Raw genomic sequence first — 25,943 nt, forward strand, 5'->3', positions numbered from 1 at the left:
TTCTCCCATTCTGAGGGCTGTCTTTTCGTTTTGTTTATGGTTGCTTTTGCTGTGCAAAAGCATTTAAGTTTAATTAGGTCCCATTTGCTTATTTTGGTTTTTAGTTTCATTATTCTAGGCAGGGTGTTGGGAAAAGATCTTGTTGTGATTTATATCAAAGTGTGTCCTGTCTATATTTTCCTCTAAGAGTTTTGCGGTATCCTTACAGATAGACTTTTAAAAATCAAGGCATAATTAACAGACAGTAAGCAGCACAGAGCTTCAGTGTACAAATTGATGGATTCTCCCTCCTGCACATGTCCTGTGACCTCCCCCAGGTCAACATGCAGAGTACCTCCACCACCTGCCCTCCTTTCTGTCCAAACCCTCACCACCTGTTCTGTATCTGTTCCCACGGGTGAGTGTCTCCCCGCGGGAACCTCCCCTTGGTTGCATCACACATTATCCTTGGTCCCTGGTTGCCCCCTGGGCTCACCTTCCCCACCGCCACCTCTTGCTCTTTCCTACAGATTCTTCCTCCTCCTTATTCCACACTGGATGCCCCTACATGGCAAAGATATGTGCTCCCCCTACCTAAATGTTCTCCTACCTTATGGGTATGTCCTTGCATGTTTATTTTAGGTTCCAAGAAGGGTGAGCGCTACGAACAGTATAAACCACAGAGCAAATGACCCCTGCTTCTGAATTTTTGAAGTTGGAGAAAACAAAGCAGTGAAGTCATCTCGGGGCAGGAATATTTTATAATCCAAGGAGGATAATGCAGCATAGGACTACTTAGAATATAAGAAGTCGGCTTTTTAGATTTCCTTGACTGATAGAACATTTCAGTTACTTAGTTCTCAGTTCTTGCCGTTTGGTATGCATTGAAGTATTTAGCAACGTCCTTGTCTTGGAGAAAAAATGAGCAAATGAAAATCTAAATAAGCACAAAAGAGACAATACAGACGTATAAGAGATTTAATGATACACTTTAATCTTAACCACATAAGAATTATGTTATGTGTGAAAGACTTTCAAAGAGCAGATGGTCCTTCAGGTTGCAGTATCAGCAGGAAGATGGAAGGCCCGTGCTGGTTAGTGAACTTGGTATTTATGTTTTAAACTGGTGGGGAGAAAGGAAAGGAAAGGAAACGTCTGGAGAAGGTGGGATGACAGTAAACCAGTTGGGGTGGGGAGGAGCCTGCAAGATGCGCTTAGACCCAGCGAGGTGGCTCTCTGCTGGAGTTAGGAGGGGGTTTGGCAGCATGAAATCCAGCTGGCAGGCGGTTTGGAAGGTAAGTCATCCATGTCATAAGGTAAGTCACCCATGTAGCTGCCTTTGAATCGATGGCTAAAAATGCTTGGGATGTACCTTGTAGGCAGCAAACATTCAGAATCATCGAAAGATTCTGAGCTAAGGAGAAATGTAATGAGTCTTGTTGTGGGAAAAGAAGGTTAGCAGATGTATGATGAACAGAGAAACAAGTTTTGTAGCTTATAGGCAAGGGAGAGGCTTCTGAACCAGAAGGGTGTCTGCAGAGGTAAGGCATCCTGGAAACACACACTGACAGGTGTTGCTGATGGATTAGAACACAGTTGAGGAGGGTCTAGAGGGAGGTGGGTCAAGGTGCAAGTCTGGGAGGGGTTGGCAGGGAGTGGGAGGGGAGTCCAGGGAAATGCAGAGGCAGAGGTGAGGGACTGGGGTGGAGGCACTGAAGGAAGAAGCCTGGAGTGAATGAGAACGTTTCAGGGGAAAACAGTCACCTGCAAGAAATAGTAACTATTGACACATTTTAGTGCTGTTTTTACAAATTTGCTTAAACCAACACTGAATCTGAAAACTTGAGTATATTCTTATGTGATGACCAGAGCATATTTATCATGTTCACATGCGTGTGGTCTGTAGAAAACTGACGCATCATGATCATTAGCAAGGATGCCAGGGTTGTAAGTCTCCGCCTTCCACCTGGCCCCAACCTCTGTTAGCTCCATCTTTTTTTAGGGTGAACAAAAGCAGACACAAGAAGCACTGGTCCCTCCACCTGTATTCAGTATCATGGGGTCAGGTTAATCAACTTTATACCAATTCAATCTGGTGCTTTTTCTTCCTTACGAGAATCGAAAGTGGAGAGTTAGAGTGGTGTCAGCCATGTTCTTCCTGTAATCATCATCAAATCTCTTGTTCTGGGCCACGGTGAAGTAGTTCTTCCAATCCCCGACGACCCCTGGAACAGTCGTGGTGGGGAGTCAGTACTGTGGTGGGAGTGGGGTCGGGGGGTGTAGGGGAGGGGGACCTGGGAGGGGTGGTTCTCTGTTCTCCTGCTCTTGTATGAGGAGTTCTACCCCCTGCCCCAGAGACATTCCTCTGGCTGGCCCAGCAGGGCCTCCTCGATGAGGGAGGAAGGATCACCTGTCTGGTTTGTGGGTCGGGAGATGGCAAGGTTGTGTGAGCAGCAGGGCTGAGGGCCACTCCTGTGTGTCCTTCCTGCGCATCGAAGCAAGGTCTGTGCCAACATAATGTTGCCCGCAGAGCAAGCAGGGCCTGCTAGTGGAGGGACTGCACGTGCTGTTTTGAGAAAAGAAGATTCCCCCCAATTCTCCAGTTGCAATCCCTGTTTCCTTTCCCAGGCTGGTTTTTCTCCATACGGTCATCTATTATCCTGCATGTTTTTTCATTTGCTTTCTTGTGTACGGCTAGAATATAGTTTCCACGAGGGCTGAGCTTTCCTGTGTTTTGTTCACTGCTCTGAACATTACCCAGAACAGAGCCCGGCACATAGTAGCCACTTGAAAAGTAGTTTTGAATGAATGGACCTTTCTGACAGCCTGGAACTCTCTATAAAGTGGATCCTTTGCTCCATCTGACTCGATTCTGTATCTTTTCACCTTATCAGCCAGAACTCCAGAGGGAACAGGAGGATATGCGGTTAGACCTAGACACCAAATCTCACTTTCCACTTGTGGCTGAATGTTAATTTCATCTGTGGTTTCTTAAATTGTTCTTTTCCCAGAATCCTTCATTATCAATCTTATTTTTCTTTTCTCTAGAAAGGAAACTCCCCAGAGACTATGAAATATTGGACAGTTCCTTTAGGATGATGGCCAAAAGGAAACATTGAAAACCTTTTCTCATGAATGGAGAAATCAACTGGTTCATGTATTCATTCGGAATCGACGTGTAGTTTGCCATCGGGTTCTGCTTCATGACGCTAAATGAAGTGTGGTAAAGAATTATATCCAGAAGTTTATCATCTAAGCTCTTTCCAATAAATTCTGCCAGCTTCTGAATTTCATGCTTTGGGTTCTACAAGTAGAGTCAAAAGAAAAGACTTGGTATAAGATAATGTATATCAATGAATATTAGTCTTAAACGAATATTGAAATGAATTAATAATAGACATCAGTAATATGCCATGAGTTAAAATTTTTAAAAATTGTATCTCACAAATGTTCAACTTTTCAGGAATGACTCATTTAGATGTGGTGACTCATACTGTTTTCTGTACTGCTGCTGCTGCTGCTGCTAAGTCCCTACAGTCATGTGTGACCCCACAGACGGCAGCCCACCAGGCTCCCGAATTCCTGGGAGTCTCCAGGCAAGAACACTGGAGTAGGGTGCCGTTGCCTTCTCCGGTTCTCTATTAACTGGAGTCTTTACACTGTTCTTGCTCTAACATGTGAACTGGGTCATGTCAGTAAGATGCTCGAAACACAGTGACCTGGAGTGCGTGGGACAGGCTCCACGGAGCAGTATGTCCAGGGTCAGGTCCAAATGTCCTGCTCCAGCCCTTTCGATAAATGCCCCCAGTGGAGGCACTGAACTGATGCTGAGAGCAGACGTCACAGCGGCTTTGGGGACCTGGCCACAGCAGCCGATTGCCTGCTTCTGTCTGTGATGTACCAAAAAATCAGAGCCTCCAAAATCTCGCTCTCAGTTACAAATCCAAGGACAGAGATTGTCATTCTGTACAGACCCAGTGGAGTCACAAAAGTGCTGGGTAGATGACCATTTACCATCAGCTCTCATGACACCACCTCCTTCAGTCCTGATAGCATCTCTTGGGGTGTATATTACTATCTCCTCTCTAGTGACTTCTAACATCAAAATTTCTAGATGTCATACATCTTCACAAAGAAGAATTGCCAGCAAGCAGTAAGCCAGAACTTGGGTTCGAGAGTCCATAGTGTTTCCCACTGCACCAAATTTCTTAAACTGTTTCTTGAAACTCTGTGATTCCTCTAGCACTAAGGAAAGAAACCAAAATGTACTAGAGAGTTTTTTCCTTCTAATGGGAATTTTAAAATACACACCGCAAGGGGGGAGAAAAAGCATCGCTCATGTTTGCCATCCTCTGCCTGTAAGGGAAAGGTATCCCACAGCCCAGAGTTCTAGGAAGCTCGGGTGAGACTGTGCTATGGAAACTCATGATGTGCCAGGTGCGCTGTGATGGGTGGACAGGGCAACCAGCGAAACACAGCATCTCCTGTGCCCGACTGCAATCTGAGGGTCCCCGATGGGGTGCACACATTGCAACTGAAGCATTTATGGTCAAATGGGGACTTGTTAGGTGGCCTGGTCCTCACCTCCTTCATGTCCTCGTAGAAGAGGTAGAGGATGCGGTACTGGTCCTTGGCCTGCCACCAGCCCTTCACGTGGTCGTACCAGGAGCCCCAGCACACTGCAGGATGGGACCAGAACAGGGCTGTGAGTCACAGAAACCCAGTGACAAGTACACCCCCCATCCCCACCGCGGCCCCAGGAGGAGGATCCTGAAGGGAGGGAGGAGGTACCCCTTGTGATTCCTTCATGGTGAAGCCAGCTAAAGGAAATCAGTCCTGAATATTCATTGGAAGGATGGATGTTGAAGCTGAAATCCAATACTTTGGCCAATACTGATGCGAAGAGCTGACTCATTGGAAAAGACCCTGATGCTGGGAAAGACTGAAGGCAGGAGGAGAAGGGGATGACAGAGGATGAGCTGGTTGGATGGCATCACTGACTCAATGGGCATGAGACTGAGTAAAATCTGGGACTAGTTGATGGACAGGGAGGCCTGGCATGCTGCAGTCCATGGGGTTGCAAAGAGTTGGATACAACTGAACAGCTGAATTGAACCAAAAGCCAGCAGAGCCCCTGCTGTTCTCAGAAACTGACACCTTTTTTGTAGAATGCTTGAGGATTTTGAGACAGGGTGGAAACCAAGGGCTCACCTTTCCCAGCCAGAAAACTCTCAAAGTATTCTTCCCAGGTGCCTGGAGCAGGAAGGTTTCTATTCATCCTGTGGAAGTGGTAATAAGACACCATGCTGTCCTTGGGATTCCTGGCTACATAGATCATCTAGAAGTGAAGAGAGGAAGGGGAGAAGCAAAACCAGGATTAGAACAGCAGGCAATGACGTGAGGGTGGGCGTATTCCACACAGGTGGGTTTTCCTGAGGCTGTGTTTCTGTGCTGTGGCTTTAGTGGGAGGTGGAAAGGATTCATGTCAATCTGCGTGTTGATGATGTGTGACCAGTGGACTTTTTGTTTTTGTTTCTGTTTTTAACAAGTGACGTGTTTTAAGAGGAAATTGAAAACCAGTCTGAGAGCCTTCTAAGAGGCCAAATCTGCATTCCTTTGGCTCCCTACCTTACAGTTTTTCTCCAGGAAAGACGGTGGCAGCAAGTGGAAGGGGAGATGTGTCTTCAACGTCCGGGGTGAGGTCATTGCATTCGCTTGTTTCAAGCCTGTGAAATTAGTTTTGAACAACTTTCCATTATTTTTTTCCATTTGCTTCAGAAACTTGCTGCCCCATTTTTACTCTATTAGGAACACTCCAGACCACCTGTAACTCTCTGTGGCTTTCATATGAGAGAATGGGGGTTTTGGCTAGAGCAGTTTTTGTTTTTGCCACATAGTTTGTGGGATTCTAGTTCCCCAGCCAGGATTGAAGTCATGCTTCCTGCAGTGTGAGCATCATCTTAACCACCGGCCACCAACAGGGTTTCTAGAATACCTTTTAACCCTACAATGAAGCAAGTAAATAAGAACCTAAAAAATTCCAACCCTTCCACCATAAAATTATCTTTCCTAGGCTTTGTGGAATGAGTTTAATTTCTAATTGGAGAATCAAAACTTACTTTTATTTTAAAACTTTTAAAATATTTATATTTATTTTAATATTTATTTATATTTATTTGGCTGCACCAGGTCTTAATTGTGGCATGTGCATTCTAGTTTCCCTGAGCAGCATTGAACCCAGGTCCCTTGCATTGAGAGCTCGGAATCCTTTCACTGGACCACCGGCAACTTTACTCCTTTAACTTACTTTTGTATGAACAGAAACTCAATTAGAAAATGTCTGAAATATAGCCATGGCCAGACAGTGAAAAAGAGTCCTGAAGTCCATTGATGGTGGTTTGAACACCTGGGGTTCTGAAAGGGCTGCTGTGCTTAGTCACTCAGTCATGTCCACCAGGCTCTTCTGTCTATGGAGTTCTCCAGACAAGAATACTGCAGTGGGTTGCCATTTCCTTTTCTAGGGGATCTTCCCAACCCAAAGATGGAACCCACGTCTCCTGCATTTGCAGGTCGATTCTTTTCCACAGGACCACCTCGGAAGCCTGAGAGGGCCGATGGCTAGTAAAAATTCTGGGTACGTCTAGACCTGGGGTCAGGTGCAGCCATGATGTACTCACCAGATGCTCCTCGGGAAGGGATTATCCACTCGATGAAGGGAAATCGCTCATGTGTGGGTGCCCTCTGGCTTTGCTTGACATCACCCCCATTTTGTATCAAGTCCACAATCTCCTGCATCCACGTTGTTCCTTGTTCCATGGGTAAGAACAGGAGGCACAGACATTATCTCCCACATTTCTTAGGATGTGAGCAAATACTCGTTAGAGCAGCTGTGTGAACACTGAAGCCTGATTTATAGTGGAATTCAGAAAACATCCTTGTTTGTTTACATCTTGTGTTATCATAATACGGATTTTTAGGCAAACACTCCAGTTTGGAGTGGACATAAGATTCATAAATAGACAGTTCTTCTTTTCTCTGTCACAACCATTCATTAGGGTTGTCATGCTACAGAGTTGGTGGCATTGTTCCTTAGAAAGGTGGAGTGGAAGTCTTTCTCTCCCAGCTGTGATGTGGGGTCGTCCCTGTGTGATCTTCAGACTGTTTCCCAAGTGCACAGCCTGAGGTTGGTACCCAGGAGGCTTTGTTGTGTGTTGGCTAAATGAGCGAGTGATTAGGGCTTAGTCTCCGTGTTCATGCTGTCCTGTTTTTCCTGAAGGCTAGAAAGCGCATTTCCTAGGCTCCTTTGCCACTGAGATTCTCAACACCCTGAGACTGATTTACCTTCTGAGAGTTAAAGGAAGGAGACAGAGGTCTGAGGGTGGCCCCACCGGGTACAAGGTGTGTGGAAGCCACTCCACACATCTGGGTCAAGCACGGAGCTCGATGCAGAAGCTGCACCCGCCACACTACCCCTGGAGGAGGGCTTCCGTCTGCAGTTTCAGTCACTTATATGGGCCCCATCCTGACTAGCGTGGTGGCTGCTACCTATTCTGCAGCCTTGAAGACCTATTGAACCAGACGTCTGACCACGTCCATGTCAGGAGGAGATCGAATAGCAGTGGCGTTTTATTTCCTAGACGAGTTGGTCTCTAATATTATCTGGCACCAACTCTTCATTACGGTTTAAAGGACCAATATTTCTTTAGCTATCAACTCAAAGGAAGTTGGAGTCATCGGTACTAGTTTTGTGTGTTTACTATGAATTTTGGCGGCTTCCTAGGTGGCTCAGTGACAAAGAATCCCCATGCCAAGCAGATGTGGGTTTAATCCCTGGGTTGGGAAGATCCCCTGGAGTAGGAAATGGCACCCCATTCCAGTATTCTTGCCTGGAGAATTCCATGGACAAAGGAGCCTGGTGGGCTACAGTCCATGGGGTTTCAAAGACTCAGACATGACTTAGCGACTAAGCAACAACTCTGAATTTATAGGCACGGGCTAACATTGGGGAGGTTCAAAGTCACCTGGTCCTTGGGGTCAGAGGTTAGTGATTCTACAACGTGTGTATCTCTGCTCAGTCACAGAGTGTTTACTATTTTGCTAAAAATCTCAGTGAAAACCTTTACAGCATCTGAGCTTGTTTCTTGTTCCCTTTTATCAATACAGCCTTTATTAGCATATGCAGTTTTCATGACTGATTAAATACTGCATTAGCTGGTAAGTGCTTTTCTTTCTGTTGTTATTAGATTGTAACCCCTAACCCATGAAACTCTAAATGAACCAAACTTTAATGCTCACTTTTGGTAGGTGGAAAAAGATGAAAGATTAAGCATTGTACTGAAATTATGGTGATAGAGTAGAATTGTGAGTGAAATAAGGCAGTGAGATGTGATTCCCCACCAGTGGTTACTTCCAGAAACTCACATTTAGAAAATTTTAATTCTGAACAAACTCATGAGAAGTAATATCAGAAAGTGAGGGCTGATTTGAAACCAGTTGACACATGAGTCTAAGGCCCCATCTGCCTGTAGAGCCTTTTATCAAATCAACACAGATAAAGTCAAAGAGTGGGTGGAGTATATGTGTGTGCCCATGAGTGAATGTAGCAGAAATTATTGACAGTAATTGATTTTGCAAAGAGCAAATGTATGTGCAGTTGGGGTATGAGCTGAGTATTATGTTTTGCTCTAATTGTGCTGCTGCTACTGCTGCTAAGTCGCTCAGTCTTGTCCGACTCTGTGGGACCCCAGTGATGTCAGCCTACCAGGCTCCGCTGTCGCTGGGATTCTCCAGGCAAGAACCTTCGAGTGGGTTGCCATTTCCTTCTCCAATGCATTAAAGTGAAAATTGAAAGCGAAACTGCTCAGTCGTGTCTGACTCGCAGAGATCCCAAGCACTGCAGCCCACCTGGTAACAAGTAAATCAACAAGTCTGGGCCCTTTGTTTCAGACTGTTTGATTTACTCTCTTACAGGAAAGTAAACAACATGCACTTCACAGGAAGTTTTAAATTCTTAAGATGTGTAGGTCATTTTAATGTTTTTTGTGTGGTTCCCCCCGTCCCGCTCCCATGATTTGTGTTGGCCGTATCCCTCTGCCCACTGAATGGTTTTCTGCTGAAACCCCAGTGGGTTTCTCAACATCCTCAGTGCTGCGTCTTGCTTGCTTCTGTCCCTGGCCCTCCTCCCACCTCCCCTGTCCCTTGTCCCTCCCGCCTACCTGCTTTCGGGTAAGCAGAAATTAGCAGGTCATCAGGCTTGGCTTGGAAGCTCTGGATCTGATCCCAGGTGTCACAGGTGGGCTTGGGCTGCAGGATGCCTTCCACGTAGTCCATAGCCTCGCGACTCATGCCCTCAGATTCCAAAGCCTCCATGTTGTTCAAGGCCAATGGCAGGGGTCAGAAATTTCAGCTCGGGAAAATGTTATCCTGAGACAGCTCAGAGCTGCGTGCTCGGCGGCTTACAGACAGGGCAAGGCTGAGACCTCAGCCCCTGCCAGGAGTTGCCCAAAGAGGGGCAGCTGGCCTGGCCACGGAGTAGGAACTCTGGCTTAGGAGTTAGCACACAGCACTTTTAACCAGGTGTAGCCACCTCCGTGAGGGGCAGTGAGGTAGCTGCCTAGCCCTGAGCTCTGGGCTGCTCCACGGCTCCCCGCCCCCGGCTGTGTCCCTTGTGCCTTCAGCCGCTCTTCTGTGCCCTTAGCGATGGTCAGGGCCACCTCATTTGCAGTCCTCCTCTGCATTCACAAAATAATTCACAGATCTCTTTAATTCTTTCTTCTGAGAATTTTAAGCTCATTACAAAGTTGCAGGAAATCTGCATGTGGTCTTACAAGTTGCGGCAGAGACTCACTTCCTTGAAAGGCTGGAAGGAAGTTTGCGCTGCCAACAGTGAGAGCTTAGACCCAGCCTCCCAGAGCAGATGTGGGGGTGGGGGATCAGCAGTGTTATTTTTAAGACTCAAATAGAGGAGGCTCCAATAGGAAGATTCTCTCCCTGTTGTAGGCTGTTTAGTGTCAGTATCAGCCCTGGTCTGTTCACAGACAATAAAACATATTTGTCCCTTAGAAGCCAAATGGATATGAAAGCCACAGAGTTACAGAAGGCACATCCTCTGACTTTTTCTTCCTGGAGTTCACTATCTGGGCTCATGCTGGATCCCACCCCACCCTACCCCAGCAACGCCTCCCCCGCAACCCCCAGGAGCCCCTTGTTTTCCTAAAAGCCCTAGTGTTTATTTATGCTGCTTGTTCCTTTCCTTGGAATCATTCCTGGCTCCTGCTGTTTTGTTTTCTTTTCCCCGCTCCTGTTTCCACCACCACCCTTCTTGGCTGACCACTTCAAAAACAAGAGCAATCAAAACCACATTGAGGTACCATCTCATGTCGGTCAGGAGGGCTGCCATCAAAAAGTCTACAAACAACAAATGCTGGAGAAGGTGTGGAGAAAAAGGGAACCCTCTTACACTGTTGGTGGGAATACAAACTAGTGTAGCCACTGTTCACTACGGAGAACAGTGTGGAGATTCCTTAAAAAGCTGGAAATAGAACTGCCATACAACCCAGCAATCCCACTGCTGGGCATGCACACCGAGAAAACCAGAATTGAAAGAGATCCGTGCACCCCAATGTTCGTTGAAGCACTGTTTGCAATAGCTAGGACATGAAAGCAACCTAAATGTCCACTGGCAGATGAATGGAGAAGAAAGCCGTGGTACATATACACACAATGGAATATTACTCAGCTATTAAAAAGAATGCATTTGAGTCAGTTCTAAGGATGTGAATGAAACTGGAGCCTATTATACAGAGTGAAGTAAGTCAGGAAGAAAAACACCAATACGATATATTAATGCATATATATGGAATTTAAACACATGGTAACGATGACCCTATATGGAAGACAGTAAAAGAGACACAGATGTAAAGAACAGTCTTTTGGACTCTGTGGGAGAGGGCGAGGGTGGGATGATTTGAGAGAATAGCATTGAAACATGTATATTACCATATGTGAAGTAGATGACCAGTCCAAGTTCGATGCATGAAATCGGGCATTCAAAGCTGGGTCACGGGGACAACCCAGAGGGATGGGATGGGGATGTTGCGACACATGTATACTGTGGCTGATTCATGTCAATGTATGGCAAAAACCACCACAATATTGTAAATTAACCTCCAATTAAAATTAATTAATTTTTTAAAACTCATGAAAGAAAAAAAGCAAAACAACAGCAGTCCCATCCAGCCCTCCTGCTTCTCCTTGCGGCATTATCAAGTACATCTGGTCTTTGTTTCTGGTTCCTGATGCTGTGTCTCAAAAACCCTTAGAAGTTCCTGAGCAGTTGGAGCCTTTGGCTGTTTGTGTTGAGTCCCTGTGGACACCACCTGGGTTGTCAGGGAGATCACACCTGCTGAACATGTGGATGCTTTCTGGGAGGGGCTGCCTGGAGGCTCCTTGAGGATGAGGGACAGGGCAGGACAGCTCTGCCCCTTCTCCCCCAAGAGCCTGACCCCTGCACCTGTAACATTCACCTGTCCCGACCTGTATTGTCTATGTCCGACACAACTGTAATTGTAGGTGTAGCACTTTCAGTGAGTTCTGTTTATCATCATGGAACCTACAGGGGCATGGGGACGCTCCCCCCACCCCAACTTAGAGCAGGTTGATTAGCAGCACAGATGGTCCACGAGGCTTGTGCTTGCATGTGAAAGGTGCTGGGGGAATCTTGTGAAAGATTTTATCCTTGACCTGCAGGTCTGTGCTAACTCTGGGTCATCAGTGTCAAGACAGAATTGAGTTGAATGGACAGAGAACTTCCCTGGGATGCCTTTCCTGCCCCTAGCAGCTCCAGATGCTGTTCCTATAGCAGGAGTCTCACTTCTTGCTTCAATCCCTTCCCACCCAGAGCTTCACAGCATCCCATGGGGGCCTCTAGGTGGGGACCTCTATGGTACCCAGGACCTGAGGCCATGCACATTCCCCACTCTGCAGGGCCAATGCCCTGTGCCCCCTTCAGGTCTTCTCTAATATCCTCCCCAAAGTGCCCCCTCTGGAGAGCCTGTCCCTGATCTTGGGTGTTTCCCACGTCCCTGCTGGTTGGCCCCTTCCTGTCCTTTGGGGCTGTGGTTTGAACTCAGTCCCGTGTCCTCCACTGGCCATGTCCGCACTGCGGGCAGCTCTGTCTCTGGTGCGTGTGTCCTGGGAAGAAGGAAAGAGTGAAACTAACTGGAGAACTGAGGGTGAGGTCTATGGGCCGCAACGGTGGTGAGAGGGGGAGGTTCAGGTGAGCCTGTGGCTTTGGCCAGTCTCTGTGATGACAGCCAGATGTGGACGCCTGCCCCGAGCCCTGCACCAGCTCCCCCAGCCGAGGGCCGGACACAGGGTGGTGACTGCTCTGCCCTCACACCCCGACTTTCCTTTGTGAAAACATGGATCATAACAGCCCCCGACCCTGTGAGTGACAGAGTGTGTTTACTGCTTGGCAACGGGGAGGGAGTGCAGTCAACAACCTTAACTGTGAGTAGTGTCCCGTGACTGTGACCTCGGTGGTTCCTGGGCCCTCCTTGCCCCTCAGCCTCCCTGTCGGCTGTTGGGAGATGGAGGGACACTTGGGATCAAGATTACCAGGTGGAATTCCTGGCCCTAGCATGCATTTGGAAAGCCTTAGAAAAATCATCTATAATTTTTGGTTACATATCTCCTCTGGTCTTCATAGTCTGTGCGCCAGCAGCACAGAGAACGGGAAGCTTAGCCACATCCTGGCAGTTTTGTTTAGTCCCTTGTGTGCTGGGAACATGGGCTGAGACAAAACCGAGGGAAGCTGAAGGCGTCACCTTACTTGAAAAATTATCATGGCTGCACAGATGTTTCCTGTTCTCCTTTGTTCTAACGCTAAGTCATGCCTGACTCCTTGTGTGCCGAGGACCAGCCCCGCCTGATCCAGGGTATTCGAAACGGGGACGGCGTCGGCGACCTATTTATTTAAATATTTTATCAAAGATATAAAGAGTAATAGGATGAGGATAGCTCAGTAAGAAAATGCAGTGGAGAAAAGAGGCTGAGTAGCTTGGTTTACTCGGGAGACCAATAAAACTTCAAGACAAGAAGTTTGCACCACTTACGTAGGCCGCAGGCGTCCTTCCGTTCTCCTGAAGGAGAGGAGACACTGAGGCCTCCCCGGTCGGATCTTAGAAGCCCAGGCATAATTAGCAAGCACGGCGGGTTCCGTGCTCCAGATGGAGACTCAGCCAGAATTTGAGAGAGAGAGCGACATGGGGAGACCAAGTTTCAGTGAACAAGGCCCGCACTTTATTTTCCAAAGTAGTTTTTATACCTTAAGTTGTGCATAGAGGATAATGGGGGAAGGGGTGGAGTCATGCAAGGACAGCAGTTCCTGGTCCTAATCGAAGCCAGGCTTTCAAACTTATCATATGCAAAAGTTCAGGTGAATTACATCATCTTCTGGCCAGGAGGCCTGTTAACATTTTAAGAAACTTATCTTTCTCTAAAGGTGATTATTCCAAAGTCAGGCACCAGCCTCCAAAAAAGCATTGGACAAAGCTGCATTCCTATAGGGCAAAGGTGAGGTGGGCTCAATCAAGAAAAGAATTAACTCAAGGGTCCAAGGTTACAAACCTTGAGGCTACTACTTTCATTTCTGTACGCCCATTATATCAATCAATACACTGCCAAGGACACAGTAGGTAAGGAGTATGGAGACTTAGCAGTAAACATTGGCCCAATAAGTGAAAAAACCTTTCACCAATACAATTTCTAATCACTCTTTTAACTACTCAAAGGAATCTGTGTTTAAACAGTTTAGAACATCTCCTGCTTCTCACAGTTGGGAGGCTCTGAACAATCACATGTGGCCGGGAAAACCTATTCAGGCAGGCTAGAGGATTTCCAAAGGAGTTTGTAGGTTGAAACACTGTCACAGCCAGGAATTATTAACTGGAGCTGTAAGCTAACTCTTTTTTCAGAGAGAGGTAGTGGGGGACAGCCCCCCGTAAAGTCAGAGGTGTAGGTGAAAGCACAAAGCAGAAAGTAGGCAGACTCTGGTTTTGGGGGTAGATGCTCGAGAATTTCCAGGGGGACCCCTGAGGCTCGATCCCGCCTTTGCGTATGCCGAGCCTCCTTCCTCATGACCTTTGTCATGGGCGGAGTTCCTCATGCTGGCTCCCGGCAGTGATAGAATTCCAGTTGAGCTATTCCAGATCCTCAAAGATGATGCTATGGAAAGTGCTGCACTCAATATGCAATATGCAGTATGCACTCAATATGCAATATGCCGGCTCCCCGGACTTGTGACCCCGTGGACTGCAGCATTAATACTTTCTCATAAATGCAGGAGAATTAAATATATGTTACACTTAGTTATAAAATTGTCCAGTGTCAAGTCTGTGTCTGGCAGACATTGTTTTGGAATTCCAAGCATCTGGGGTTGGATTGGCCCTGTCCCTCAAGAGTCATGTGAGCTTACAATTATTTAATGTCTTCTGGTGTTGGAGAACACTCTTGAGCCTCTTGATGAAAGTGAAAGAGGAGAGTGAAAAAGTTAGCTTAAGGCTCAACATTCAGAAAACAAAGATCATGGCATCTGGTCCCATCACTTCATGGGAAATAGATGGGGAAACAGGGGAAACAGTGTCAGACTTTATTTTTGGGGGCTCCAAAATCACTGCAGATGGTGACTGCAGCCATGAAATTAAAAGACGCTTACTCCTTGGAAGGAAAGTTAGGGCCAACCTAGATGGCATATTCAAAAGCAGAGACATTACTTTGCAAACAAAGGTCCGTCTAGTCAAGGCTATGGTTTTTCCTGTGGTCATGTATGGATGTGAGAGTTGGACTGTGAAGAAGGATGAGCTCCGAAGAATGGATGCTTTTGAACTTTGGAGTTGCAGAAGACTCTTGAGAGTCCCTTGGACTGCAAGGAGATCCAACCAGTCCATTCTGATGATCAGCCCTGGGATTTCTTTGGAGGGAATGATGCTAAAGCTGCAACTCCAGTACTTTGGCCAGCTCATGCGAAGAGCTGACTCATTGGAAAAGACTCTGATGCTGGGAAGGATTGGGGGCAAGAGGAGAAGGGGACGACAGAGGATGAGATGGCTGGATGACATCACTGACTTGATGGACGTGAGTCTCAGTGAACTCTGGGAGTTGGTGATGGACAGGGAGGCCTGGCTTGCTGTAATTCATGAGGTCGCAAAGAGTCGGACACGACTGAGTGACTGGACTGACTGAATATTCCTCTGTATATTCCTTTCCACATCTTCTTTGTCTATTCCTCTGTTGATGGACATTTAGGTTCCTTCCATGTCCTGGCTATTATAAATAGTGCTGCAATGAACATAGCTTTTGAATTACGGTTTCATGCATCCTTTTGAATTAGTGTTTTCTATTTTTAGTTTTTTTAAAGATATATCCATACTGTTCTCCATAGTGGCTGTATCAATTTACATTCCCACCAACAGTGTAGGAAGATTCCATTTTCTCTACACCCTCTCCGTCATGTATTGTTTGTAAATTTTTTCTGATGATGGCCATTCTGACTGGTGTGAGGTGATACCTCATTGTAGTTTTTATTTGCATTTCTCTAATAATTAGCGATACTGAGCGTCTTTTCATGGGCCTCTTGGCCATCTGTATGTCTTTGTAGAAATGTCTGTTTGGGACTTTGGACCATTTTTTGAGTTGTTTTTTGATATTGAGGTGTATGAGCTGTCGGTGTATTTCGTCAGTTGCTTTGTTTGCAAATAGTTTCTCCCATTCTGAGGGCCGTCTTTTCATTTTGTTTATGGTTGCTTTTGCTGTGCAAAAGCATTTAAGTTTAATTAGGTCCCATTTGCTTATTTTGGTTTTTAGTTTCATTATTCTAGGCAGGGTGTTGGGAAAAGATCTTGTTGTGATTTATATCAAAGTGTGTCCTGTCTATATTTTCCTCTAAGAGTTTTGCAGTATCCTTACAGATAGACTTTTAAAAATCAAGGCATAATTAACAGACAGTAAGAAGCACAGAGCTTCAGTGTACAAATTGATGGATTCTCCCTCCTGCACATGTCCTGTGACCTCCCCCAGGTCAACATGCAGAGCACCTCCACCACCTGCCCTCCTTTCTGTCCAAACCCTCACCACCTGTTCCGACTTCTGTTCCGATGGGTGAGTGTCTCCCCACGGGAACCTCCCCTTGGTTGCATCACACATTATCCTCGGTCCCTGGTTGCCCACTGGGCTCACCTTCCCCACCGCCACCTCTTTTTCTTTCCTAGCGACTCTTCCTGCTCCTCCATTCCACACTGGATGCCCCTACATCGGGAAGATATCCGCTCCCCCTACCTAAGTGTTCTCCTACCTTATGGGTATGTGCTTGCATGTTTATTTTACGTTCCAAGAAGGGTGAGTGCTACGAACAGTATAAACCATAGAGGCAGATACCCTCTGCTTCTGAATTTTTGAAATTGGAGAAAACAAAGCAGTGAAGTCATCTCGGGGCAGAAATTTTTATAATCCAAGAAGGATAATGCAGCATAAGACTACTTAGAATATAAGAAGTCGGCTTTTTAGATTTCCTTGACTGATAGATTATTTCAGTTACTTAGTTCCCAGTTCTTGCCGTTTGGTGTGCATTGAAGTATTTAGCAACGTCCTTGTCTTGGAGAAAAAATGAGCAAATGAATATTTAAATAAGCACAAAAGAGACAATACAGACCTATAAGAGATTTAATGACACACTTTAATCTTAATCACATAAGAATTATGTTATGTGTGAAAGACTTCCAAAGAGCAGATGGTCCTTCAGGTTGCAGTATTGGCAGGAAGATGGGAGGCCTGTGCTGGTTAGTGAACTTGCTATTTAAGTTTTAAACTGGTGGGGAGAAAGGAAAGGAAACGTCTGCAGAAGGTGGGATGACAGTAAACCAGTTGGGGTGGGGAGGAGCCTGCAAGACGCTCTTAGACCCAGCGAGGTGGCTCTCTGCTGGAGTTAGGAGGGGGTTTGGCAGCATGAAATCCAGCTGGCAGGCGGTTTGGAAGGTAAGTCACCCATGTCATAAGGTAAGTCACCCATGTAGCTGCCTTTGAATCGATGGCTAAAAATGCTTGGGATGTACCTTGTAGGCAGCAAACATTCAGAATCATCGAAAGATTCTGAGCTAAGGAGAAATGTAATGAGTCTTGTTGTGGGAAAAGAAGGTTGGCAGATGTATGATGAACAGAGAAACAAGTTTTGTAGCTCATAGGCAAGGGAGAGGCTTCTGAACCAGAAGGGTGTCTGCAGAGGTAAGGCATCCTGGAAACACACACTGACAGGTGTTGCTGATGGATTAGAACACAGTTGAGGAGGGGCTAGAGGGAGGTGGGTCAAGGTGCAAGTCTGGGAGGGGTTGGCAGGGAGTGGGAGGGGAGTCCAGGGAAATGCAGAGGCAGAGGTGAGGGACTGGGGTGGAGGCACTGAAGGAAGAAGCCTGGAGTGAATGAGAACATTTCAGGGGAAAACAGTCACCTGCAAGAAATAGTAACTATTGACACATTTTAGTGCTGTATTTACAAATTTGCTTAAACCAACACTGAATCTGAAAACTTGAGTATATTCTTATGTGATGACCAGAGCATATTTAACGTGTTCACATGCGTGTGGTCTGTAGAAAACTGACGCATCATGATCATTAGCAAGGATGCCAGGGTTGTAACTCTCCACGTTCCACCTGGCCCCAGCCTCTGTTAGCTCCATCTTTTTTTAGGGTGAACAAAAGCAGACACAAGAAGCACTGGTCCCTCCACCTGTATTCAGTATCATGGGGTCAGGGTAATCAACTTTATACCAATTCAATCTGGTGCTTTTTCTTCCTTACGAGAATCGAAAGTGGAGAGTTAGAGTGGTGTCAGCCATGTTCTTCCTGTAATCATCATCAAATCTCTCATTCTGGGCCACGGTGAAGTAGTTCTTCCAATCCCCGACGACCCCTGGAACAGTCGTGGTAGGGAGTCAGTACTGTGGTGGGAGTGGGGTCGGGGGGTGTAGGGGAGGGGGACCTGGGAGGGGTGGTTCTCTGTTCTCCTGCTCTTGTATGAGGAGTTCTACCCCCTGCCCCGGAGACATTCCTCTGGCTGGCCCAGCAGGGCCTCCTCCAGGAGGGAGGAAGCATCACCTGTCTGGTTTGTGGGTCGGGAGATGGCAAGGTTGTGTGAACAGCAGGGCTGAGGGCCACTCCTGTGTGTCCTTCCTGCGCATCAAAACAAGGTCTGTGCCAACATAATGTTGCCCGCAGAGCAAGCAGGGCCTGCTAGGGGAGGGACTGCACGTGCCGTTTTGAGAGAGGAAGATTCCCCCCAATTCTCCAGTTGCAATCCCTTTTACCTTTCCCAGGCTGGTTTTTCTCCATACTGTCATCTATTATCCTGCATGTTTTTTCATTTGCTTTCTTGTGTACGGCTAGAATATAGTTTCCACGAGGGCTGAGCTTTCCTGTGTTTTGTTCACTGCTCTGAACATTACCCAGAACAGAGCCCGGCACATAGTAGCCACTTGAAAAGTAGTTTTGAATGAATGGACCTTTCTGACAGCCTGGAACTCTCTATAAAGTGGATCCTTTGCTCCATCTGACTCGATTCTGTATCTTTTCACCTTATCAGCCAGAACTCCAGAGGGAACAGGAGGATACGTGGTTAGACCTAGACACCAAATCTCACTTTCCACTTGGGGCTGAATGTTAATTTCATCTGTGTTTTCTTAAATTGTTCTTTTCCCAGAATCCTTCATTATCAATCTTATTTTTCTTTTCTCTAGAAAGGAAACTCCCCAGAGACTATGAATTATTGGACAGTTCCTTTAGGATTATGACCAAAAGGAAACATTGAAAACCTTTTCTTATGAATGGAGAAATCAACTGGTTCATGTATTCATTCGGAATCGACGTGTAGTTTGCCATCGGGTTCTGCTTCATGACGCTAAATGAAGTGTGGTAAAGAATTATATCCAGAAGTTTATCATCTAAGCTCTTTCCAATAAATTCTGCCAGCTTCTGAATTTCATGCTTTGGGTTCTACGAGCAGAGTCAAAAGAAAAGACTTGGTATAAGATAATGTAATCAATGAATAATAGTCTTAAAAGAATATTGAAACAAATTAATAATAGACATCAGTAATAAGCCATGAGTTAAAATTTTTAAAAATTGTATCTCACAAATGTTCAACTTTTCAGAAATGACTCATTTAGATCTGGTGACTCATATTGTTCTCTGTATTGCTGCTGCTGCTGCTGCTGCTAAGTTCCTTCAGTCATGTGGGACCCCACAGACGGCAGCCCACCAGGCTCCTGCATTCCTGGGAATCTCCAGGCAAGAGCACTGGAGTGGGGTGCCATTGCCTTCTCTGGTTCTCTGTATTAACTGGAGTCTTTACACTGTTCTTGCTCTAACATGTCAACTGGGTCATGTCAGTAAGATGCTCGAAACAGTGACCTGGAGTGCGTGGGACAGGCTCCATGGAGCAGTATGTCCAGGGTCAGGTCCAAATGTCCTGCTCCAGCCCTTTCGATAAATGCCCCCAGGGGAGGCACTGAACTGATGCTGAGAGCAGACATCACAGTGGCTTTGGGGACCTGGCCACAGCAGCCGGTTGCCTGCTTCTGTCTGTGATGTACCAAAAAATCAGAGCCTCCAAAATCAGGCTCTCAGTTACAAATCCAAGGACAGAGATTGTCATTCTGTACAGACCCAGTGGAGTCACAAAAGTGCTGGGTAGATGACCATTTGCCATCAGCTCTCATGACACCACCTCCTTCAGTCCTGATAGCATCTCTTGGGGTGTATATTACTATCTCCTCTCTAGTGACTTCTAACATCAAAATTCCTAGATGTCAAACATCTTCACAAAGAAGAATTGCCAGCAAGCAGTAAGCCACAACTTGGGTTCGAGAATCCATGGTGTTTCCCACTGCACCAAATTTCTTAAACTGTTTCTTGAAACTCTGTGATTCCTCTAGCACTAAGGAAAGAAACCAAAATGTACTAGAGAGTTTTTTTCTTCTAATGGGAATTTTAAAATACACACCACAAGGGGGGAGAAAAAGCTTCACTCATGTTTGCCATCCTCTGCCTGTAAGGGAAAGGTATCCCACAGCCCAGAGTTCTAGGAAGCTCGGGTGAGACTGTGCTATGGAAACTCATGATGTGCCAGGTGTGCTGTGATGGGTGGACAGGGCAGCCAGCGAAACACAGCATCTCCTGTGCCCGACTGCAATCTGAGGGTCCCCGATGGGGTGCATACATTGCAACTGAAGCATTTATGGTCAAATGGGGACTTGTTAGGTGGCCTGGTCCTCACCTCCTTCATGTCCTCGTAGAAGAGGTAGAGGATGCGGTACTGGTCCTTGGCCTGCCACCAGCCCTTCACGTGGTCGTACCAGGAGCCCCAGCACACTGCAGGACGGGACCAGAACAGGGCCGAGAGTCACAGAAACCCAGCGACAAGTACACCCCCCATCCCCACCGCGGCCCCAGGTGGAGGATCCTGAAGGGAGGGAGGAGGTACCCCTTGTGATTCCTTCATGGTGAAGCCAGCTAAAGGAAATCAGTCCTGAATATTCATTGGAAGGATGGATGTTGAAGCTGAAACTCCAATAATTGGCCAATACTGATGCGAAGAGCTGACTCATTGGAAAAGACCCTGATGCTGGGAAAGACTGAAGGCAGGAGGAGAAGGGGATGACAGAGGATGAGATGGTTGGATGGCATCACTGACTCAATGGGCATGAGACTGAGTAAACTCTGGGAGTAGGTGATGGACAGGGAGGCCTGGCATGCTGCAGTCCATGGGGTTGCAAGAGTTGGATACAACTGAACAGCTGAATTGAACCAAAAGCCAGCAGAGCCCCTGCTGTTCTCAGAAACTGACACCTTTTTTGTAGAATGCTTGAGGATTTTGAGACAGGGTGGAAACCAAGGGCTCACCTTTCCCAGCCAGAAAACTCTCAAAGTATTCTTCCCAGGTGCCTGGAGCAGGAAGGTTTCTATTCATCCTGTGGAAGTGGTAATAAGACACCATGCTGTCTTTGGGATTCCTGGCTACGTAGATCGTCTAGAAGTGAAGAGAGTATGGGGAGAAGCAAAACCAGGATTAGAACAGCAGGCAATGACGTGAGGGTGGGCGTATTCCACACAGGTGGGTATTCCTGAGGCTGTGTTTCTGTGCTGTGGCTTTAGTGGGAGGTGGAAAGGATTCATGTCAATCTGCGTGTTGATGATGTGTGACCAGTGGACTTTTTGTTTTTGTTTCTGTTTTTAACAAGTGACGTGTTTTAAGAGGAAATTGAAGACCACTCTGAGAGCCTTCTAAGAGGCCAAATCTGCATTCCTTTGGCTCCCTACCTTACAGTTTTTCTCCAGGAAAGACGGTGGCAGCAAGTGGAAGGGGAGATGTGTCTTCAACGTCCGGGGTGAGGCCATTGCATTCGCTTGTTTCAAGCCTGTGAAATTAGTTTTGAACAACTTTCCATTATTTTTTTCCATTTGCTTCAGAAACTTGCTGCCCCATTTTTACTCTATTAGGAACACTCCAGACCACCTGTAACTCTCTGTGGCTTTCATATGAGAGAATGGGGGTTTTGGCTAGAGCAGTTTTTGTTTTTGCCACATAGTTTGTGGGATTCTAGTTCCCCAGCCAGGATTGAAGTCATGCTTCCTGCAGTGAGAGCATCATCTTAACCACTGGCCACCAACAAAGTTTCTAGGACACCTTTTAACCATACAATGAAGCAAGTAAATAAGAACCTAAAAAATTCCAACCCTTCCACCATAAAATTATCTTTCCTAGGCTCGTCTTTGTGGAATGAGTTTAATTTCTAATTGGAGAATCAAAACTTACTTTTATTTTAAAACTTTTAAAATATTTATATTTATTTTAATATTTATTTATATTTATTTGGCTGCACCAGGTCTTAATTGTGGCATGTGCATTCTAGTTTCCCTGAGCAGCATTGAACCCAGGTCCCTTGCATTGAGAGCTCGGAATCCTTTCACTGGACCACCAGCAACTTTACTCCTTTAACTTACTTTTGTATGAACAGAAACTCAATTAGAAAATGTCTGAAATATAGCCATTGCCAGACAGTGAAAAAGAGTCCTGAAGTCCATTGATGGTGGTTTGAACACCTGGGGTTCTGAAAGGGCTGCTGTGCTTAGTCACTCAGTCATGTCCACCAGGCTCTTCTGTCTATGGAGTTCTCCAGACAAGAATACTGCAATGGGTTGCCATTTCCTTCTCTGGGGGATCTTCCCAACCCAAAAATGGAACCCACGTCTCCTGCATTTGCAGGTCGATTCTTTTCCACAGGACCAACTCGGAAGCCTGAGAGGGCCGATGGCTAGTAAAAATTCTGGGTACGTCTAGACCTGGGGTCAGGTGCAGCCATGATGTACTCACCAGATGCTCCTCGGGAAGGGATTATCCACTCGATGAAGGGAAATCGCTCATGTGTGGGTGCCCTCTGGCTTTGCTTGACATCACCCCCATTTTGTATCAAGTCCACAATCTCCTGCATCCACGTTGTTCCTTGTTCCATGGGTAAGAACAGGAGGCACAGACATTATCTCCCACATTTCTTAGGATGTGAGCAAATACTCGTTAGAGCAGCTGTGTGAACACTGAAGCCTGATTTATAGTGGAATTCAGAAAACATCCTTGTTTGTTTACATCTTGTGTTATCATAATACGGATTTTTAGGCAAACACTCCAGTTTGGAGTGGACATAAGATTCATAAATAGACAGTTCTTCTTTTCTCTGTCACAACCATTCATTAGGGTTGTCATGCTACAGAGTTGGTGGCATTGTTCCTTAGAAAGGTGGAGTGGAAGTCTTTCTCTCCCAGCTGTGATGTGGGGTCGTCCCTGTGTGATCTTCAGACTGTTTCCCAAGTGCACAGCCTGAGGTTGGTACCCAGGAGGCTTTGTTGTGTGTTGGCTAAATGAGCGAGTGATTAGGGCTTAGTCTCCGTGTTCATGCTGTCCTGTTTTTCCTGAAGGCTAGAAAGCGCATTTCCTAGGCTCCTTTGCCACTGAGATTCTCAACACCCTGAGACTGATTTACCTTCTGAGAGTTAAAGGAAGGAGACAGAGGTCTGAGGGTGGCCCCACCGGGTACAAGGTGTGTGGAAGCCACTCCACACATCTGGGTCAAGCACGGAGCTCGATGCAGAAGCTGCACCCGCCACACTACCCCTGGAGGAGGGCTTCCGTCTGCAGTTTCAGTCACTTATATGGGCCCCATCCTGACTAGCGTGGTGGCTGCTACCTATTCTGCAGCCTTGAAGACCTATTGAACCAGACGTCTGACCACGTCCATGTCAGGAGGAGATCGAATAGCAGTGGCGTTTTATTTCCTAGACGAGTTGGTCTCTAATATTATCTGGCACCAACTCTTCATTACGGTTTAAAGGACCAATATTTCTTTAGCTATCAACTCAAAGGAAGTTGGAGTCATCGGTACTAGTTTTGTGTGTTTACTATGAATTTTGGCGGCTTCCTAGGTGGCTCAGTGACAAAGAATCCCCATGCCAAGCAGATGTGGGTTTAATCCCTGGGTTGGGAAGATCCCCTGGAGTAGGAAATGGCACCCCATTCCAGTATTCTTGCCTGGAGAATTCCATGGACAAAGGAGCCTGGTACAGTCCATGGGGTTTCAAAGACTCAGACATGACTTAGCGACTAAGCAACAACTCTGAATTTATAGGCACGGGCTAACATTGGGGAGGTTCAAAGTCACCTGGTCCTTGGGGTCAGAGGTTAGTGATTCTACAACGTGTGTATCTCTGCTCAGTCACAGAGTGTTTACTATTTTGCTAAAAATCTCAGTGAAAACCTTTACAGCATCTGAGCTTGTTTCTTGTTCTCTTTTATCAATACAGCCTTTATTAGCATATGCAGTTTTCATGACTGATTAAATACTGCATTAGCTGGTAAGTGCTTTTCTTTCTGTTGTTATTAGATTGTAACCCCTAACCCATGAAACTCTAAATGAACCAAACTTTAATGCTCACTTTTGGTAGGTAGAAAAAGATGAAAGATTAAGCATTGTACTGAAATTATGGTGATAGAGTAGAATTGTGAGTGAAATAAGGCAGTGAGATGTGATTCCCCACCAGTGGTAACTTTCAGAAACTCACATTTAGAAAATTTTAATTCTGAACAAACTCATGAGAAGTAATATCAGAAAGTGAGGGCTGATTTGAAACCAGTTGACACATGAGTCTAAGGCCCCATCTGCCTGTAGAGCCTTTTATCAAATCAACACAGATAAAGTCAAAGGGTGGGTGGAGTATATGTGTGTGACCATGAGTGAATGTAGCAGAAATTATTGACAGTAATTGATTTTGCAAAGAGCAAATGTATGTGCAGTTGGGATATGAGTACTGTGTTTTGGTCTAACTGTGCTGCTGCTACTGCTGCTAAGTCGCTCGGTCGTGTCCGACTCTGTGCGATCCCAGAGACGGCAGCCCACCAGGCTCCGCCGTCCCTGGGATTCTCCAGGCAAGAACACTACAGTGGGTTGCCATTTACTTCTCCAATGCATGAAAGTGAAAAGTGAAAGTGAAGTCGCTCAGTGGTGCCCAACTCTTAGCGACCCCATGGACTGCAGCCCAGCTGGTAACAAGTAAATCAACAAGTCTGGGCCCTTTGTTTCAGACTGTTTGATTTACTCTCTTGCAGGAAAGTAAACAACATGTACTTCACAGGAAGTTTTAAATTCTTAAGATGTGTAGGTCATTTTAATGTTTTTTGTGTGGTTCCCCCCGTCCCGCTCCCATGATTTGTGTTGGCCGTATCCCTCTGCCCACTGAATGGTTTTCTGCTGAAACCCCAGTGGGTTTCTCAACATCCTCAGTGCTGCGTCTTGCTTGCTTCTGTCCCTGCCCCTCCTACCTCCCCTGTCCCTTGTCCCTCCCGCCTACCTGCTTTCGGGTAAGCAGAAATTAGCAGGTCATCAGGCTTGGCTTGGAAGCTCCGGATCTGATCCCAGGTGTCACAGGTGGGCTTGGGCTGCAGGATGCCTTCCACGTAGTCCATAGCCTCGCGACTCATGCCCTCAGATTCCAAAGCCTCCATGTTGTTCAAGGCCAATGGCAGGGGTCAGAAATTTCAGCTCGGGAAAATGTTACCCTGAGACAGCTCAGAGCTGTGTGCTCGGTGGCTTACAGATAGAGCAGGGCTGAGACCTCATGCCCTGCCAGGAGTTGCCCAAAGAGGGGCAGCTGGCCTGGCCAGAGAGTGGCAACTCTGGCTTAGGACTTTGCACACAGCACTTTTAACCAGCTGTAGCCGCCTCTGTGAGGGGCAGTGACGTAGCTGCCTAGCCCTGAGCTCTGGGCTGCTCTGCAGCTCCCCGCCCCTGGCTGTGTCCCTTGTGCCTTCAGCCACTCTTCTGTGCCCTTAGCGGTGGTCAGGGCCACCTCAGTGGAAACAGTGTCAGACTTTATTTTTCTGGGCTCCTAAATCACTACAGATGGTGACTGCAGCCATGAAATTAAAAGACACTTACTCCTTGGAAGGAACATTATGTCCAACCTAGATAGCATATTCAAAACAGAGACATTACTTTGCCAACAAAGGTTCATCTAGTCAAGGCTATGGTTTTTCCTGTGGTCATGTATGGATGTGAGAGTTGGACTGTGAAGAACGCTGAGCGCCAAAGAATTGATGCTTTTGAACTGTCGTGTTGGAGAAGACTCTTGAGAGTCCCTTGGACTGCAAGGAGATCCAACCAGTGCATTCTGAATGAGATCAGCCCTGGGATTTCTTTGGAAGGAATGATGCTAAAGCTGAAACTCCAGTACTTTGGCCAGCTCATGCAAAGAGTTTATTCATTGGAAAAGACTCTGATGCTGGGAGGGATTGGGGGCAGGAGGAGAAGGGGAGGACAGAGGATGAGATGGCTGGATGGCATCACTGAGTCGATGGATGTGAGTCTGGGT

At 46.5% G+C, this 25,943-nt stretch overlaps 2 protein-coding genes across 2 annotated transcripts; both read right to left on the minus strand.

Moving 5' to 3' along the window:
- Positions 1 to 934: 934 nt before the first annotated feature.
- On the minus strand, positions 935 to 5,822 carry LOC133257064 (sulfotransferase 1C4-like). The gene is made up of 5 exons (XM_061432540.1): positions 5,608 to 5,822; positions 5,191 to 5,317; positions 4,564 to 4,658; positions 3,103 to 3,283; positions 935 to 2,204 (listed from the first exon to the last, which is right to left on the minus strand). The coding sequence occupies exons 1-5, from the start codon at positions 5,746 to 5,748 to the stop codon at positions 2,089 to 2,091; spliced, it is 660 nt and encodes a 219-aa protein (XP_061288524.1). The 5' UTR covers positions 5,749 to 5,822; the 3' UTR covers positions 935 to 2,088.
- Positions 5,823 to 16,684: 10,862 nt separating this feature from the next.
- On the minus strand, positions 16,685 to 25,284 carry LOC133257065 (sulfotransferase 1C4-like). Its single transcript, XM_061432543.1, has 7 exons — positions 24,924 to 25,284; positions 22,399 to 22,527; positions 21,345 to 21,442; positions 20,928 to 21,054; positions 20,302 to 20,396; positions 18,839 to 19,019; positions 16,685 to 17,940 (listed from the first exon to the last, which is right to left on the minus strand). Exons 1-7 carry the CDS (start codon positions 25,075 to 25,077, stop codon positions 17,825 to 17,827), a joined length of 900 nt encoding a protein of 299 aa, XP_061288527.1. The 5' UTR covers positions 25,078 to 25,284; the 3' UTR covers positions 16,685 to 17,824.
- Positions 25,285 to 25,943: the final 659 nt, after the last annotated feature.

This window comes from Bos javanicus, chromosome 11 (genome assembly GCF_032452875.1).
Source record: "Bos javanicus breed banteng chromosome 11, ARS-OSU_banteng_1.0, whole genome shotgun sequence".
Lineage (NCBI taxonomy): Eukaryota > Metazoa > Chordata > Mammalia > Artiodactyla > Bovidae > Bos > Bos javanicus.

Excerpts from the sequence above, each read along its gene's own strand:
- LOC133257064 (XM_061432540.1), bottom strand. The coding sequence starts at position 5,748 with ATGGAAAAAAATAATGGAAAGTTGTTCAAAACTAATTTCACAGGCTTG. Across the intron at positions 5,318-5,607 it reads TCCTGGAGAAAAACTGTAAG|ATGATCTATGTAGCCAGGAA; the intron begins GTAGGGAGCCAA and ends CTTCACTTCTAG. Across the intron at positions 2,205-3,102 it reads TTCTCCATTCATGAGAAAAG|GGGTCGTCGGGGATTGGAAG; the intron begins GTTTTCAATGTT and ends CGACTGTTCCAG.
- LOC133257065 (XM_061432543.1), bottom strand. The coding sequence starts at position 25,077 with ATGGAGGCTTTGGAATCTGAGGGCATGAGTCGCGAGGCTATGGACTAC. Across the intron at positions 20,397-20,927 it reads GAGTTTTCTGGCTGGGAAAG|TGTGCTGGGGCTCCTGGTAC; the intron begins GTGAGCCCTTGG and ends CCCGTCCTGCAG. Across the intron at positions 17,941-18,838 it reads TTCTCCATTCATAAGAAAAG|GGGTCGTCGGGGATTGGAAG; the intron begins GTTTTCAATGTT and ends CGACTGTTCCAG.